General features: G+C 41.8%; 1 protein-coding gene across 7 annotated transcripts in view; it reads right to left on the reverse strand.

Moving 5' to 3' along the window:
- Positions 1 to 5,379: 5,379 nt before the first annotated feature.
- The window catches only part of CSRNP1 (cysteine and serine rich nuclear protein 1), a 37,659-nt gene continuing 30,344 nt past the window's right edge, over positions 5,380 to 12,694 (reverse strand). For 6 of the 7 annotated variants that reach the window (XM_081970210.1, XM_081970214.1, XM_081970212.1 and 3 more), the window contains 3 exons: positions 11,642 to 11,901; positions 9,792 to 10,088; positions 5,380 to 7,304 (listed from right to left, as the gene is read on the reverse strand). In XM_081970210.1, coding sequence (XP_081826336.1) covers positions 6,282 to 7,304; positions 9,792 to 10,088; positions 11,642 to 11,901 — 1,580 coding nt within the window. In that variant the 3' untranslated portion in view covers positions 5,380 to 6,281. The remainder of the gene's footprint in view (positions 7,305 to 9,791; positions 10,089 to 11,641; positions 11,902 to 12,694) is intronic. The other variant, XM_081970211.1, reaches the window with a different exon arrangement.

Genomic DNA, 12,694 nt, shown 5'->3' on the forward strand with positions numbered 1-12,694 from the left:
TTAGCCAAGTGTTCGGAGGAACCTTATGATGAGCTGAGAACTTTCTTTTTTTCTAAACACATATTTTTGTTTAAATATTTTATTTGGCAGTCAAGGAATGCTGGAAAGAGGGCTATGAAATGATTAACTTCTTTAGAGAGAGGCTTGAAGTTTTGCTCTGCTTTGTCTTGTTTTGGAGAAAAATATTCTTTTATCAGTTAAATAGACCTATCAGCTTAACTCACTGGTTGCTCTTTATATCCTTTGTCCACTTAAAAAGCAGGAAACCAGGCCACCAAAGTTTACCATTTTGCAAAGAGCTTTTTGGCAACCTGTTCTGGAGGGTTCTGAGCCCCATGAAATCTCAGACTCACCCTGAACACTGCTGAGCTAGATGAATTACAGGTAGTTCTCGACATAAAACAGTTCATTTAAAAAACAGTGATTTATGACTGTTTTTCACATTTACGACTATTGCAGTATCCCCATGGTCATGTGATCGAAGTTCACACACTTGGCAACTGGCAGGTATTTATGACGGTTGCATGTCCCCGGTGTCACGGGATCCCATTTTGGGACCTTCTGATAAGCAAAGGCAATGGGGAAGCTTAAGCGGAAACCCCTATATCATTCCGGACAAATGGCTGCCCAGACTTTTCTTTAAAATCCTCCAATACTCAAGCACCTCAACTTCTAGAGGCAAGAAGTTATATTGGTTAATTGTCCTCACTGTCAGGAAGCTTCTCCTTAATTCCAGGTTGCTTCTCTCCTTGATTAGTTTCCACCCATTGCTTCTTGTCCTGCCTTCGGGTGTTTTGGAGAATAGCTTGACTCCCTCTTCTTTGTGGCAACCCCTGAGATATTGGAAGACTGCTATCATGTCTCCCTTACTCCTTTTTTTCATTAAATTAGACATACCCAGTTCCTGCAACCGTTCTTCATGTTTTAGCCTCCAGTCCCCTGATCACCTCTGTTGCTCTTCTCTGCACTCTTTCTACAGTCCCAAGATCTTTTTTATATCATAGTGAGCAAAACTGGATGAAGTTAACCTGTAGTTAGCCTATAGCTGATCTGCTGGCAAGGAAGCTGTCACCAAAAAGGGGATTTCATGAACATGTGATTTATTTTGGCAGCAAAACAGACGTGGGTGACCTCTGCTTCCTCCTGGAATTTATTTATTTACTTTCTAGCCCAGCTTCCTGCAAGGTCAGATCCTGCTTAGTTTCAGAGCCAGGCAAAGTCTAGTCTCTCTCCCTCTCTTTCTCTCTCTCTGTCGCTCTCTCAATTTAATAATCAGAGCTGAAAATGCCATGTTTCCCACCCAAGGGGATTTTCCAGATGGCAAATATGAGATTGCCTCTCAAACCATCACAAAAACATTTAGTGGCTGAGTTCATAGCAAATTGAATCACCAGCTCACCTGGTGTACAAACCTAATTTGACAGGTGCTCCATCACTGGATGTTTTCAAAGAGAGACTGGACGGCAATGGGGTTGACTAGAAGACCTCCAAGGCCCCTTCCAATTCTGTTATTCTGCTCATAGTTCAATCTATGATGTGAATGTACCCACTAAAACAGATTGCTTCATGTCATAGCATTTTACATTTCCCCTATTCATTTTTCTTCTTTCTCTCCTCTCTCTCTCTCTCTCCCCGTGTTAGAGAGGGGAACCCCTCCCCCCGTGACAAATTAGAAAAGAAAGAAATAGCAACCACTACATTCAAAGTTGAGAGGGACCAAGAGGTATGATTACTGGTCAGCATACATTTGATACCCCCCAGCCCGGACAACCCTGTTCAATCTACCATTGAGAAGAATCACAACACAAAAAAGTATCTTTTCATTATTTTTTTTAATTGAAAGGATAATAAAAAAATTTCTTCATATTGCTTCAACAAAATGAGAGACAGCAATCTGCTGGGATAATGCTTTTTTTGTTGTTTGGTTTGGTTTTATACAGCAAATGAAAAGGAAAAATAAAATCTGTACCTTTAAGCAACAAGAACTCAATATATACACAGAAAAAAAATGCCAAAAAACAAAGACAGAGCGGTTTAAACCAAATAACTTCCATCAATACTTATTTAATTACATATTATGTCAATAAATACCCAGATTTAGCTTAGGGTTGTTTTTTTTAAAAGAACAATGGGTCTGAACCAAAAACCTTTTACATAATTTGCAGAAAGAGGAAATATGCATTTATTTACAAATCAGTGCATATAGAGGTAAGGATTGGTGCCAAAACAAAATGAATAAATTAAAGCAAGTGGGTGGAGAATCATGAGGGCAGGACAAGACTTCTGTGTCCATTACCCCACCGACATTCATTGGAAAACGAAGCTGTTTTCTAGAAAAATATGCCGAGAAAATAGGAATGTTCTAAAAGTGATTGCATTAGTGCCAAAATAGTACATATAAACAGTACCCAGAAAGGGGGGGGGGGGCTTATAAAGTAATAATCAATATAAATTGGTATTTTTTTAAAAAAAATCCCATCAATTAAATAAAAATAGAGGAAACTATAATATCCACAAAATACTTTTAAAAAGAAAAAAAGCTGCCCACAGCAGGATTATGCCACATTATTTCTGTAGACATTTTATTCTGCCACCATTTGTTAATTGTTTCTTTGCATAGACCAGATGGGGGCCAGCTGTCTTCACAAAAGCTTCCGACTCAGGAAGAAATTGGGGCCCTTTGTAAATTATTGAAGGTCAAAGGGCAAGGTTGAACAGCTCAGACAATGAAAAGACCAAAATGTGTTTCCCCCCCCCCCCCCACACCACCAATTTCCCAGACCATAAATGCACCCTCCTGGGCAACCCCTAACCCATAAAGCCAACTATCCTAAATCACGTCTCCCCTAAGACTCCAGTAACCAGAAACTGCGAAGTCATATCAGATTATTTCCCCGTTCCCTTTTCTTGAATAGCAATCTTCTCATTTTATAGTATCATAGGCTAGGGAAGATAGCAATGCACAAACGTACAAAACTTTAGCCCTAGTATGTGCCCTAACCAAACTTGGAAATAAGTTATTGTCAGAGGATATGTAGGATAAGATTCCCGCAAAGTCAAGATGGCGGCCATGACAGGAGATGAAAGCTTCATCTCTGGTTCTTTTGTGGGTCCAAAATTTCATGATGGTACCCCAACAGTGCAATTGAAGAGCTCTCTGGGTTTTATGGATGCCATCTCCAACTTCCGGGACCATATCCATGTCTCTTAAAGTTTTCAAGTTTAAGAAACGCTGATTTAAATGGTTTCCCTCATAATTTCAATAATGCAATACTTCCCTCTTATTCTAATTCATGTAAATTGGCTTATTATAAAAAGTATCTTGTTCTCTTGGCTTGGCCAATGCAAAAAAAAAAAAAACCCAGTATTTTTTTCTCCACTTCCAACCAACTCTGAACATTAAACTTTGAGCTACAGTGGCCGTGATTGATGACAAGGACTGTTTTCATGTTCTTTTAGAAGACTAAAACTATCATCCATCATCAAGTTGCAAGGGGACTCCCGAGCCCTCAAAATACTGGTCTGTGGCTATCCCAATCTGTCACTCCAACTCAAGCAACGAGAACTAGAGCTTTTGGGGAATTAGATGGATTTCTACCTTGTCCTCTGCCACAAGAGATATCCAAAATTTCTAAAAAACATAACACGTTTCTTTTCTTCATTCTCCTGACAAGGCTGTAAAATGTTCTCTGATACATCCTCACACCTCTCCAAACTAGGTGGGCATCCATAATGACAAATAAAAGTATTTTCTATCGAGGTTCCATGGCCAAATCCTTAGATAATTAAATAAATAAAATAACAATAATTTATAACACAATGTAAACTCTCTCTTTTTGTTAAATAGTTCATAGGTTTGGTTCCTCTCTCTTAATAGTTTAGAGTTTGATAATTTGTCACATTTAACTATCAGTCTTATCAAGTATAAAACTGTAGAAATCAGGGGGGTTTTCCCCCTCCTTAAATAGTAGCAAGACGCTGGTCTTCATAATACAATGCGTGAACTCTGCAGTTGAAAGGCTGCTGACAGCAGTCACTTTCAGCTGTATTGCAACATTTAGAGCAGTGCTTCTCAACTACTTTACACTGTGTAGTTTCAATTCCTAGAATTCTGCAGCCAGCCATGGCTGGCTGGGAAATTCTGGAAGTTGAAGTATTGAGAAACACAGATTTAGAAGGCTCCCATTCCCACCTTCCAAGGCTCAATTTCTTTGCTAAGCAATGGCTATGATTCCAAAACAATTGCACAGCAGTTATATCCATCACAAATATTTAAAAATTCTGCTAATCTCCAGTAAAAGTAGCCCCCTTTACTGCATGTGCCCTACTTTGTCCAAATATTTGAAGTAGGTAGCAAATAATATATTTTCCAAATTTGGATCCAAAACCTCTAGGCTGCATTTGCATTAACAAAGCAAAACATCTTTGGAATCAATTCAATACACTCCGGAAAACAAGGTTAGAAATCACCAGAAAAAAGGTAGAAGGAAGGGAAAGAGACAAAAAAGCATGCTTGGGGGCAATCTGTTAAACCTTCTGAGACCTTTCCCCTCATCCTCCCATGGCCAGATTCTTAAATTCTTCCTAGAGGAATCCAAGATTGTGGAATAGGATTTCAAAACCCATAGTGTACACATGTGAGGAAGGGAAAGAGGAAGGAAGGAATTAAGGAGGGAAGGGAGAGGAGGAGAGCAGGAAGGAATCCTCCCTTCCTAACTCCGTCCTTCCCTCCCTCCCTTCTTCATTGCTACAAGGAGTTAGGAAGGGAGGGAAACTTCCTTCCTTTCTTCCCTCCCTCCCTCCTTAATACTTATAAGGAGGGAGGAAGAGAGGGAAGGAGGGAGGGAGGGAGGAGTTAGGGAAAGTGGGAGGGAAGCTTCCTTCCTTTCTGCCCTCCCCCCCTCCTTAATTCTTGCAAGGAGGGAGGAAGAGAGGGAAGGAGGGAGGGAGGGAGGAGTTAGGGAAAGTGGGAGGGAAGCTTCCTTCCTTTCTGCCCTCCCCCCCTCCTTAATTCTTGCAAGGAGGGAGGAAGAGAGGGAAGGAGGGAGGGAGGGAGGAGTTAGGGAGAGCGGGAGGGAAGCTTCCTTCCTTTCTGCCCTCCCCCCCTCCTTAATTCTTGCAAGGAGGGAGGAAGAGAGGGAAGGAGGGAGGGAGGGAGGAGTTAGGGAGAGCGGGAGGGAAGCTTCCTTCCTTTCTGCCCTCCCCCCCTCCTTAATTCTTGCAAGGAGGGAGGAAGAGAGGGAAGGAGGGAGGGAGGGAGGAGTTAGGGAGAGCGGGAGGGAAGCTTCCTTCCTTTCTGCCCTCCCCCCCTCCTTAATTCTTGCAAGGAGGGAGGAAGAGGGGGAAGGAGGGAGGGAAGAGTTAGGGAGGGAGGGAGGAGGGAGGGGAGGAAAGAAGAAATTAGGGAGGGAGGGAAGGTGGAAGGAGAAGATGCAGTTTAAGATGTCCTCATCTTGGCGTTTAATCCAAAGGAGGTGAAGGGGAGACGAAGTAAGGGATACCTAATGCAAAATAAATCCTCAAGGGCTGGTCAGCCAAATATCTCTTTCTCTTTCAGCACCTTAACTGGCCACAGCTTAACCGAGAAGGCTGTGACAAATAAATAATATATATTATGCAAAAAGAAAATGATTGTACATAATATATATATATAAAACATAATCTATAACTAATTTAAATAAAATCCCATGCTTTGTTGAAGCTTGTTTAAATTGGTGATCCTTTCCAATAAATAGGGGAACAAAGAAATAAGGCAAACAAACATAATTATTTCCCCGGTTGTAAACGTTTTCCCATTTCATCAATAGCAAAATCATTTGCATAATAAATACACTTCTGTAACTCTCACGAAAGCAATTGCAGAAAAATTGTCCACAAACATTTCAGCATATTTTGTAGAAGGTGCTGGGTCAGTTATCCACAAACCTAAAGATATACAAGTGATATTCCTTACAAAGTCTCCCCATCCCCCCTTCTCATACAAAATGCAAGAAAAATGTGTTTGAATTTGCAAAATTTGCCTTCCACCCGCCCCCCCAAGAAATGCCATTAAGATCTCAAAAGGTTTTGCACAAATAGTAAAAAACAAACAAAACAAAAACTTTAGCACTTTTTTTTTCTCTCCATAAAGTGTCCAAAATAAAAACAATATTGATTTATCTGCTTAGGAAGATCTTCTTCCCAGCACCTAACAGAAAAGGAATGTTTTATTCACCATAGGAAATGAGAAACTGTCCAGCCTTTTCCTTTCAGGCACAAAAAAAAAAAAAAGTACAAAAATTTTAAACCTTCATGGTCTCCACTAGAGATGATTTAATGGCATCTTCGAGAAGCTGGTTGTCTGAAAAAGGTGCAGGGATTTCTGGGATGGATTCAGACAACCCAATCAAGGACTCCAGAAAGCAACTGTTCTGATCTGCAGGCTGAACCAAGGTGGGCAGATTTGGCAATTGCAGTTGTAAAACGGTGAAGTTGTCCACATTCTCGTACTCCTTCAGGGAGTTATACAGAGGTCCCAGATTATAATCCGAAAAGGACTGGAAAACATCCAAAGAGTCGGAGGAAAAACTCAGATCCATGTAGTTCTTGGAGTCCACTTCTTCAAAGGAAGATGGGGAATAGCTGGCACCTTCTTCTTCATCCTGTCCAGCGGAGATCTCCTCAAGGACACCGCTCGGCCCCTGATTGGCGTTCTCGTCCAAGTATTCACTGATGTTTGTTAAATAACCAGAACTACTGCTGAAGCCAATCTCTTCAACTGGGTTGGTAGCACACTGGTTCTCTACATCCACGCTGAAAAAACCAGAAGGGTGGAAAGAACTCAAATTATCCTGGCAGTGGCCAACACTACTGATGTCTTCTTCTCCATCCGAATCATTGAAGTGGAGGATCCGAGCCAGGCCGTTGTCATCGATGTCCGACTGTGACTTGGCGTTCGTTTCAAACAACTCTTCCAAATCCTCACTCTGGTTGGATGATGCCGATGAGTCGGTCATGTTGCTGCTGCAGCTGTTCTCGCTGACGGTCTCCAAGGTGGTGGTGAAGTTGAAGACGGGCATCAGTGTGACGGCCCTTTCTTCATAGGAAGCCTTGTTGACTGGGTAGGCAAATGGGTGAAGATGGTCCCGGAAGGATCGTTCAGACTCAAGATTCTTGTCGCCGTTTTTCTGGTTTTCTTCCAATTCCAGCCTCATGAGGGTATGGATGAAATGCGTCTGCACTCGAGCTTGGTTGAACTCAACTCTCCCCTGTGTATTCCCACAGCCATCTCTGGTGCAGCCGCAAGGAAAGGAGGAGTAATCCATCTGTTGGAAGAGAGGGGTCAAACATTTAGAAGAGACACCTGGCATCAGTCTCACAATATTTCCATTCCATTCTCTATTGCATCTCAGGACATAAAACATCTGGATGTTATCAGCTGCATTGGTTGCTCTAAACCTCTTAAGTGCCACCCTGCGGTGTCATACACTGCATTAACACACAGTTATAGCACTCACACTTAGACTTATATATTGCTTTAAAGCCCTCTCTAAGTGGCTTACAGAGTCAGCATTTTGCCCCACAACAATCTGGGTGCTCATTTTACCCACCTCGGAGGAGGGAAGGCTCAATCAACCTTGAGCCTGGTGAGATTCGAACTGCCAAAGTGCAGTCAGCCGAAGTAGTCTGCAGTACTGCACTCTAACCACTGCGCCACCATGGTTATAGCTAATTGGTTAACTGCATGAGGAAATCTGAGCTGCAATTGGTTGCTGTGAGAATAAAGGGGGAGGTTCCTTGTTTCCCGCCTTTTTCCCCATATACTCTATATACTCTCTGTAATTTACCTCACAATGCTCCTGTTCATCTCTCTTATTTACTGTAAAAATGCATTAATTTATATAAAACTACAAGTTCTTTGAGAGCAGGTGACAATTTCATTTTTAAGGTGTGCCAGTGTTCTCACAGAAAAAAAAGATTATCTTAATCTTATCAGCTTCTCTGACTCCATTTGGACACCAGTTGAATAATTTCCTGACAGAACCACATTACATTGTTTGATCTGAAGTCACACCAGTGTTGCTGAATTTTTCAAGAATCCTGGCCCAAAATACTTTCAAAGTGTGCTGAGTTCCAGGCATCCACATGAATATGTATATTGTTGGGCATTCACATGTGCAATTTAACAGCAGGTCCTCTTCAAAACGAAAGGAGTCCAACAGCAAATCAATACATTGGTCATTACAAGGCCCTTCCTAGGAAATTTTTTTATCCATTTTGAAAGAAATCCCTTAGTGAATGAGCAGACATTTTTTCCTCCAGTTCTGCCTTCCCAAATCTCACCCCCCACAAGTTTTTATTAGTGTTTAAGATAGAGTTACGGTGTAGGGTCTCCTGCTTGGGCAGGGGGGTTGGACTAGATGACCCACACGGTCCCTTCCAACTCCGTTAATCTGTTAAACTACAAATAAAAACAAAAGTTAAGAGAGAGAAAAGTGCAATGATTTTTTAAAAATCCAATCAGATTTCCTTCTGATGGACTGAACTTCCAAAATTCAACAGATGTACCATTTAGGGTCTACCTGCCAGCAATTCTGGGAGTTTAAATGCAGTACATCTGTTGGCTTTGGGGAACTAAAGACAAATCTACTTGGAAGAAGCTAGGTTGGAGCAGACTACTTTAAATAAAAGTGTCATTATCCACATCACTCTGCTTTAAATATCAGTCCTCAAGAAATTCTGCTCTATTCATTTTGTGTAGGTATATTTCTGTGTTCCATCATTTCTGCCTCACATCTTGGGATTTAGGATTATTTAAAGTCCGCGGATCTCATTTCTAAGATATGCCTAAATTACCAAATTGCAAATGAAGCCACAATGAAATGGTGAAACAATGCCAAAACTATTAAACTCACACAGCCGAGACATAAACATGAATTGGTTCATTTTACACATTGAAATGAACTACCAGATTTACTATTAACTTGGAAGGAAACCAAATAGTGTTCCAAAACCACTTTTAGAAGTTAAAAGAATTAAATGAAAGTGATCTTTAAATCGGTTGGAATACTAAACTTGAAATACACTATAGAAAACTAGTGGGAATGTTGAGTACATTTGGGGAAAATGTTTATGTTTAGTAGCTCCAGTTGCAGCAGGAGAATAAAATAAAGCTGCACACTTAAACGAAGAGCAGGGGCAGGGGGGAAATGTCATTTTTCCTTGCCCCTTGACAAACTTGCCCTATTTTTAAAAATTACATTTAAATGCAAATATAGTTTCTTGGATTGGGTCACTAGCTAGCTTCCCTCGCAAACCTATTAAGCCTTTTGAGATTTCATTTGTTTTTTTTATTATTATCTCACTCTTATTGTTTATAAGTAACTCAAGAAGGCAAATATACCTAAAACTCCTCCATCCTCCTATTTACCTCAAAACAACCCTGTGAGGTGGGTTGAGAGAAAGTGAGTAGCCTAAAGTTTGATTGGCCCAAAGTCACACAGGCGACTTTCATGCTTAAGGCAGAATTACAACTCACCAATTCCTGGTTCCTACGCCAGCACCATAACCACACCACCACCAAGCTGGCTCCAACATACTTTGAAATATGTTTTGATTTACTTTTGATAGCCTGTAATATTTTGTTTTTTTTGAGGGGGAGAGATAGGCACCCTGCTGCTAATTCTTAGCTTCTCTTAATGTAACTAATCTGTTCCTACACATTTGGGAAAAACTACCAGGAGCAAAAGAGGATCTCTGCTGCTAACATTCCTTTTGCCATTTTGGGTTCTCTAAAAGGAAGCCACACCCACCTGGCATTTAATTCCTGCCAAGCTGCAGCTGCAGGTTTCAGCATCACAAAACCCTTGGCAGTTACAGCCACAGTTCTCCCGAGAAAGGCGAATCCTTTGCAACTGCCGCTTCTCCTCTTTGTCAATCTTCTTGACTCCCATGGCCTTAAGCAAGGAGCGCCTCTTCTTGGTGGTGTACGGCTGGAGGAAGAAACCATTGTTCATATCCACATTGCTGATGTCAATGTCATCCACCGAGATATCATCTATGGTCAGCCGTTTGGCTTCCTCCGACTCCTTCGTACCATTCACAGTCAGCTGGATTGGGGAGGGTGAGACAAAGAAGACCCTCAGTCCTGCAAGGGGGCTACTTTGAGAGTTCAAGACATTCTAGGCAGAGATCCATCCCCTTCTCTGACCCAAAACTTTAAGCCTGGCAGACTTCAACTCCCAGAATTCCCCAGCCAGCTTTTCTGGAGACTTCTGCTTCAAGAAGCTTAACCAGACTAGAATGAGAGCAGAAAGATGGAAAGGAACAGAGAACCATGCCTCTTCTGCTCATTCCAAAACTCAGCTTCAGCACACACAAAAAACAGCAACAACACCCCACCACCAAAAGAAATTCCAAAAAAAAAAAATTCTCAAACATCCTGATAATATTGTTCTCCTCCATGGAAACACTGAGAAATGACAAAAGTAGGTTTCAGGACCATATTAATGCTACCTCAATAAAGGTGGGGGGGAGGGTTCGGTTGTTCTGAGATTTAAGAAATAAATCAAAACTTTATAAAGAATGCAAAAATGTTTTTTTTAAAGTAACTAACATGCAGCAAAATTCTTTCCCCATGAATCTAAAACTCTGTGGCACACATTTTTCCAAATCTCCTCAAGTCTGCCAGAACTTTCAAGGAAAGTTAGTGTCCCCACACTGCCCCTGGTTGTAGAGCTAAGTGGCTTTTTCTGCCTTTTGGGGCCAAGAGAAAGGGGAGCCCCAGGCAACTTGAATTCCCTAAAATCTTCCAACTGATGACATGAAGAACTGAATCGGAATAGAATAGAATAGAATAACAGAGTTGGAAGGGACCTTAGAGGTCTTCTAGTCCAACCCCCTGCTCAGACAGGAAGCCCTACCCCACTTCAGACAAATGGCTATCCAACATCTTCTTAAAGACTTCCAGTGTTGGGGCATTCACAACTTCTGGAGGCAAGCTGTTCCACTGATTAATTGTTCTCACTGTCAGGAAATTTCTCCTCAGTTCTAAGTTGCTTCTCTCCTTGATTAGTTTCCACCCATTGCTTCTTGTTCTGCCCTCAGGTGCGTTGCAGAATAGTTTGACTCTTCTTTGTGGCAACCCCTGAGATATTGGAACACTGCTATCATGTCTCCCCTAGTCCTTCTTTCCATTAAACTAGACATACCCAGTTCCTGCAACTGTTCTTCACGTTTTAGTCTCCCCCTAATCCTCTTTGTTGCTCTTCTCTGCACTCTTTCTAGAGTCTCCACATCTTTTCTACATCGTGGTGACCAGAACTGAATGCCGTATTCCAAGTGTGGCCTTACCAAGGCATTATAAAGTGGTATTAACCCTTCACATGATCTTGATTCTCTCCCTCTGTTGATGTAGCCTAGAACTGTCTTGGCTTTTTTGGCAGCTGCTGCACACTGCTGGCTCCTATTTAAATGGTTGTCCATTAGGACTCCAAGATCCCTTTCACAGTTACTACTATTGAGCAAGGTACCACCTATACTGTACCTGTGCATTTGGTTTTTCTTGCATAAATGTAGAACCTGACTCTTTTCACCCTTGAATTTCATTTTGTTAGATATCAAGTCTGTCATCTGGGACGCTTGCAAAGAAGAAAATTCTTACTTTCAATTTAAGGGCTTGCAGCTTCTCTTCTTTCAGCCTGTCCTTCACCTTCTCACGCCGGACGATCTGCTGCTGCCTGCAAAACTCCGACATGGTGAACTCCTGGGAGAATCTATGCTTCCTAGCCATCCCCAAAGTGCAGCCCCCACAGCTAGGCACGGTGGTGAATCCTTGACGACGTGGGAAATAGAAAACGGTGACCCGGTCGAATTCGACGTTGTTCCGCTTCTGCCGCTTGCTTTTCTTCAGGATGGAGGTTGCTGGAAGGAAGAACGAGGGAAAGAAATTGAGTGTTGACTGCCATTACTCTTTTGATAAATGTCTTTTTTTCCCCCTTGTGCAACTTCCCTCTAAATTAATATTTCAGCACCTTTAAGATGTGTGGACTTCAACTCCCAGAATTCCCCAGCCAGCATTCTAGCTAGGGAATTCTGCTGAGATTGAGAAACATCTAGCTTTAAATCAATGAGGACTAGGAGCTTGCTTTTTCATTCCTACTAAAAGACAGCCACGATAGCAATAGCACTTAGGTTCATATATTGCTTCCCAGTGCATTACAGCCCACTCTAGGCAGAGTTAGCCTATCACCCCCAAAAATCTGGGTCCTCATTTAACAGACCTCAGAAGGATGGAAGGCTGAGTCAACCTTCAGTCGGTCAGGATTGAGGGAATCGAACTGCTGGCATTCTAACCACTGCGCCACCACAACTCTTGATATAAGATATTACAGGTAGTCCTTGACTTATGACCGATCACTTAGCAACTGTTTGACTTTATGACAGACCCCCCCCCCCAAAAAAAAGATACTTATGACCTGGATTCAAAGTTCCAATGTCCACTTCCACTCCATGGCCACATAATTGCATTTTTGTTGCTTAGCAACTGGCCTGCATTTGCAGACAGTTGCAGCATCTGCTGGTCACATGACTGCAATTTATAGCATTTTTGCCAGAAATCAGCATTTATGTTTCTAGCAAAACAAACAAACAAACCCTAAAACCTGATAGAGGAAGAATGGGTTTGCTTAACAACCACAATGTTCACTTAAAGACT

Source organism: Natrix helvetica (genome assembly GCF_964273705.1).
Source record: "Natrix helvetica genome assembly, chromosome: Z".
Taxonomy (NCBI): domain Eukaryota; kingdom Metazoa; phylum Chordata; class Lepidosauria; order Squamata; family Natricidae; genus Natrix; species Natrix helvetica.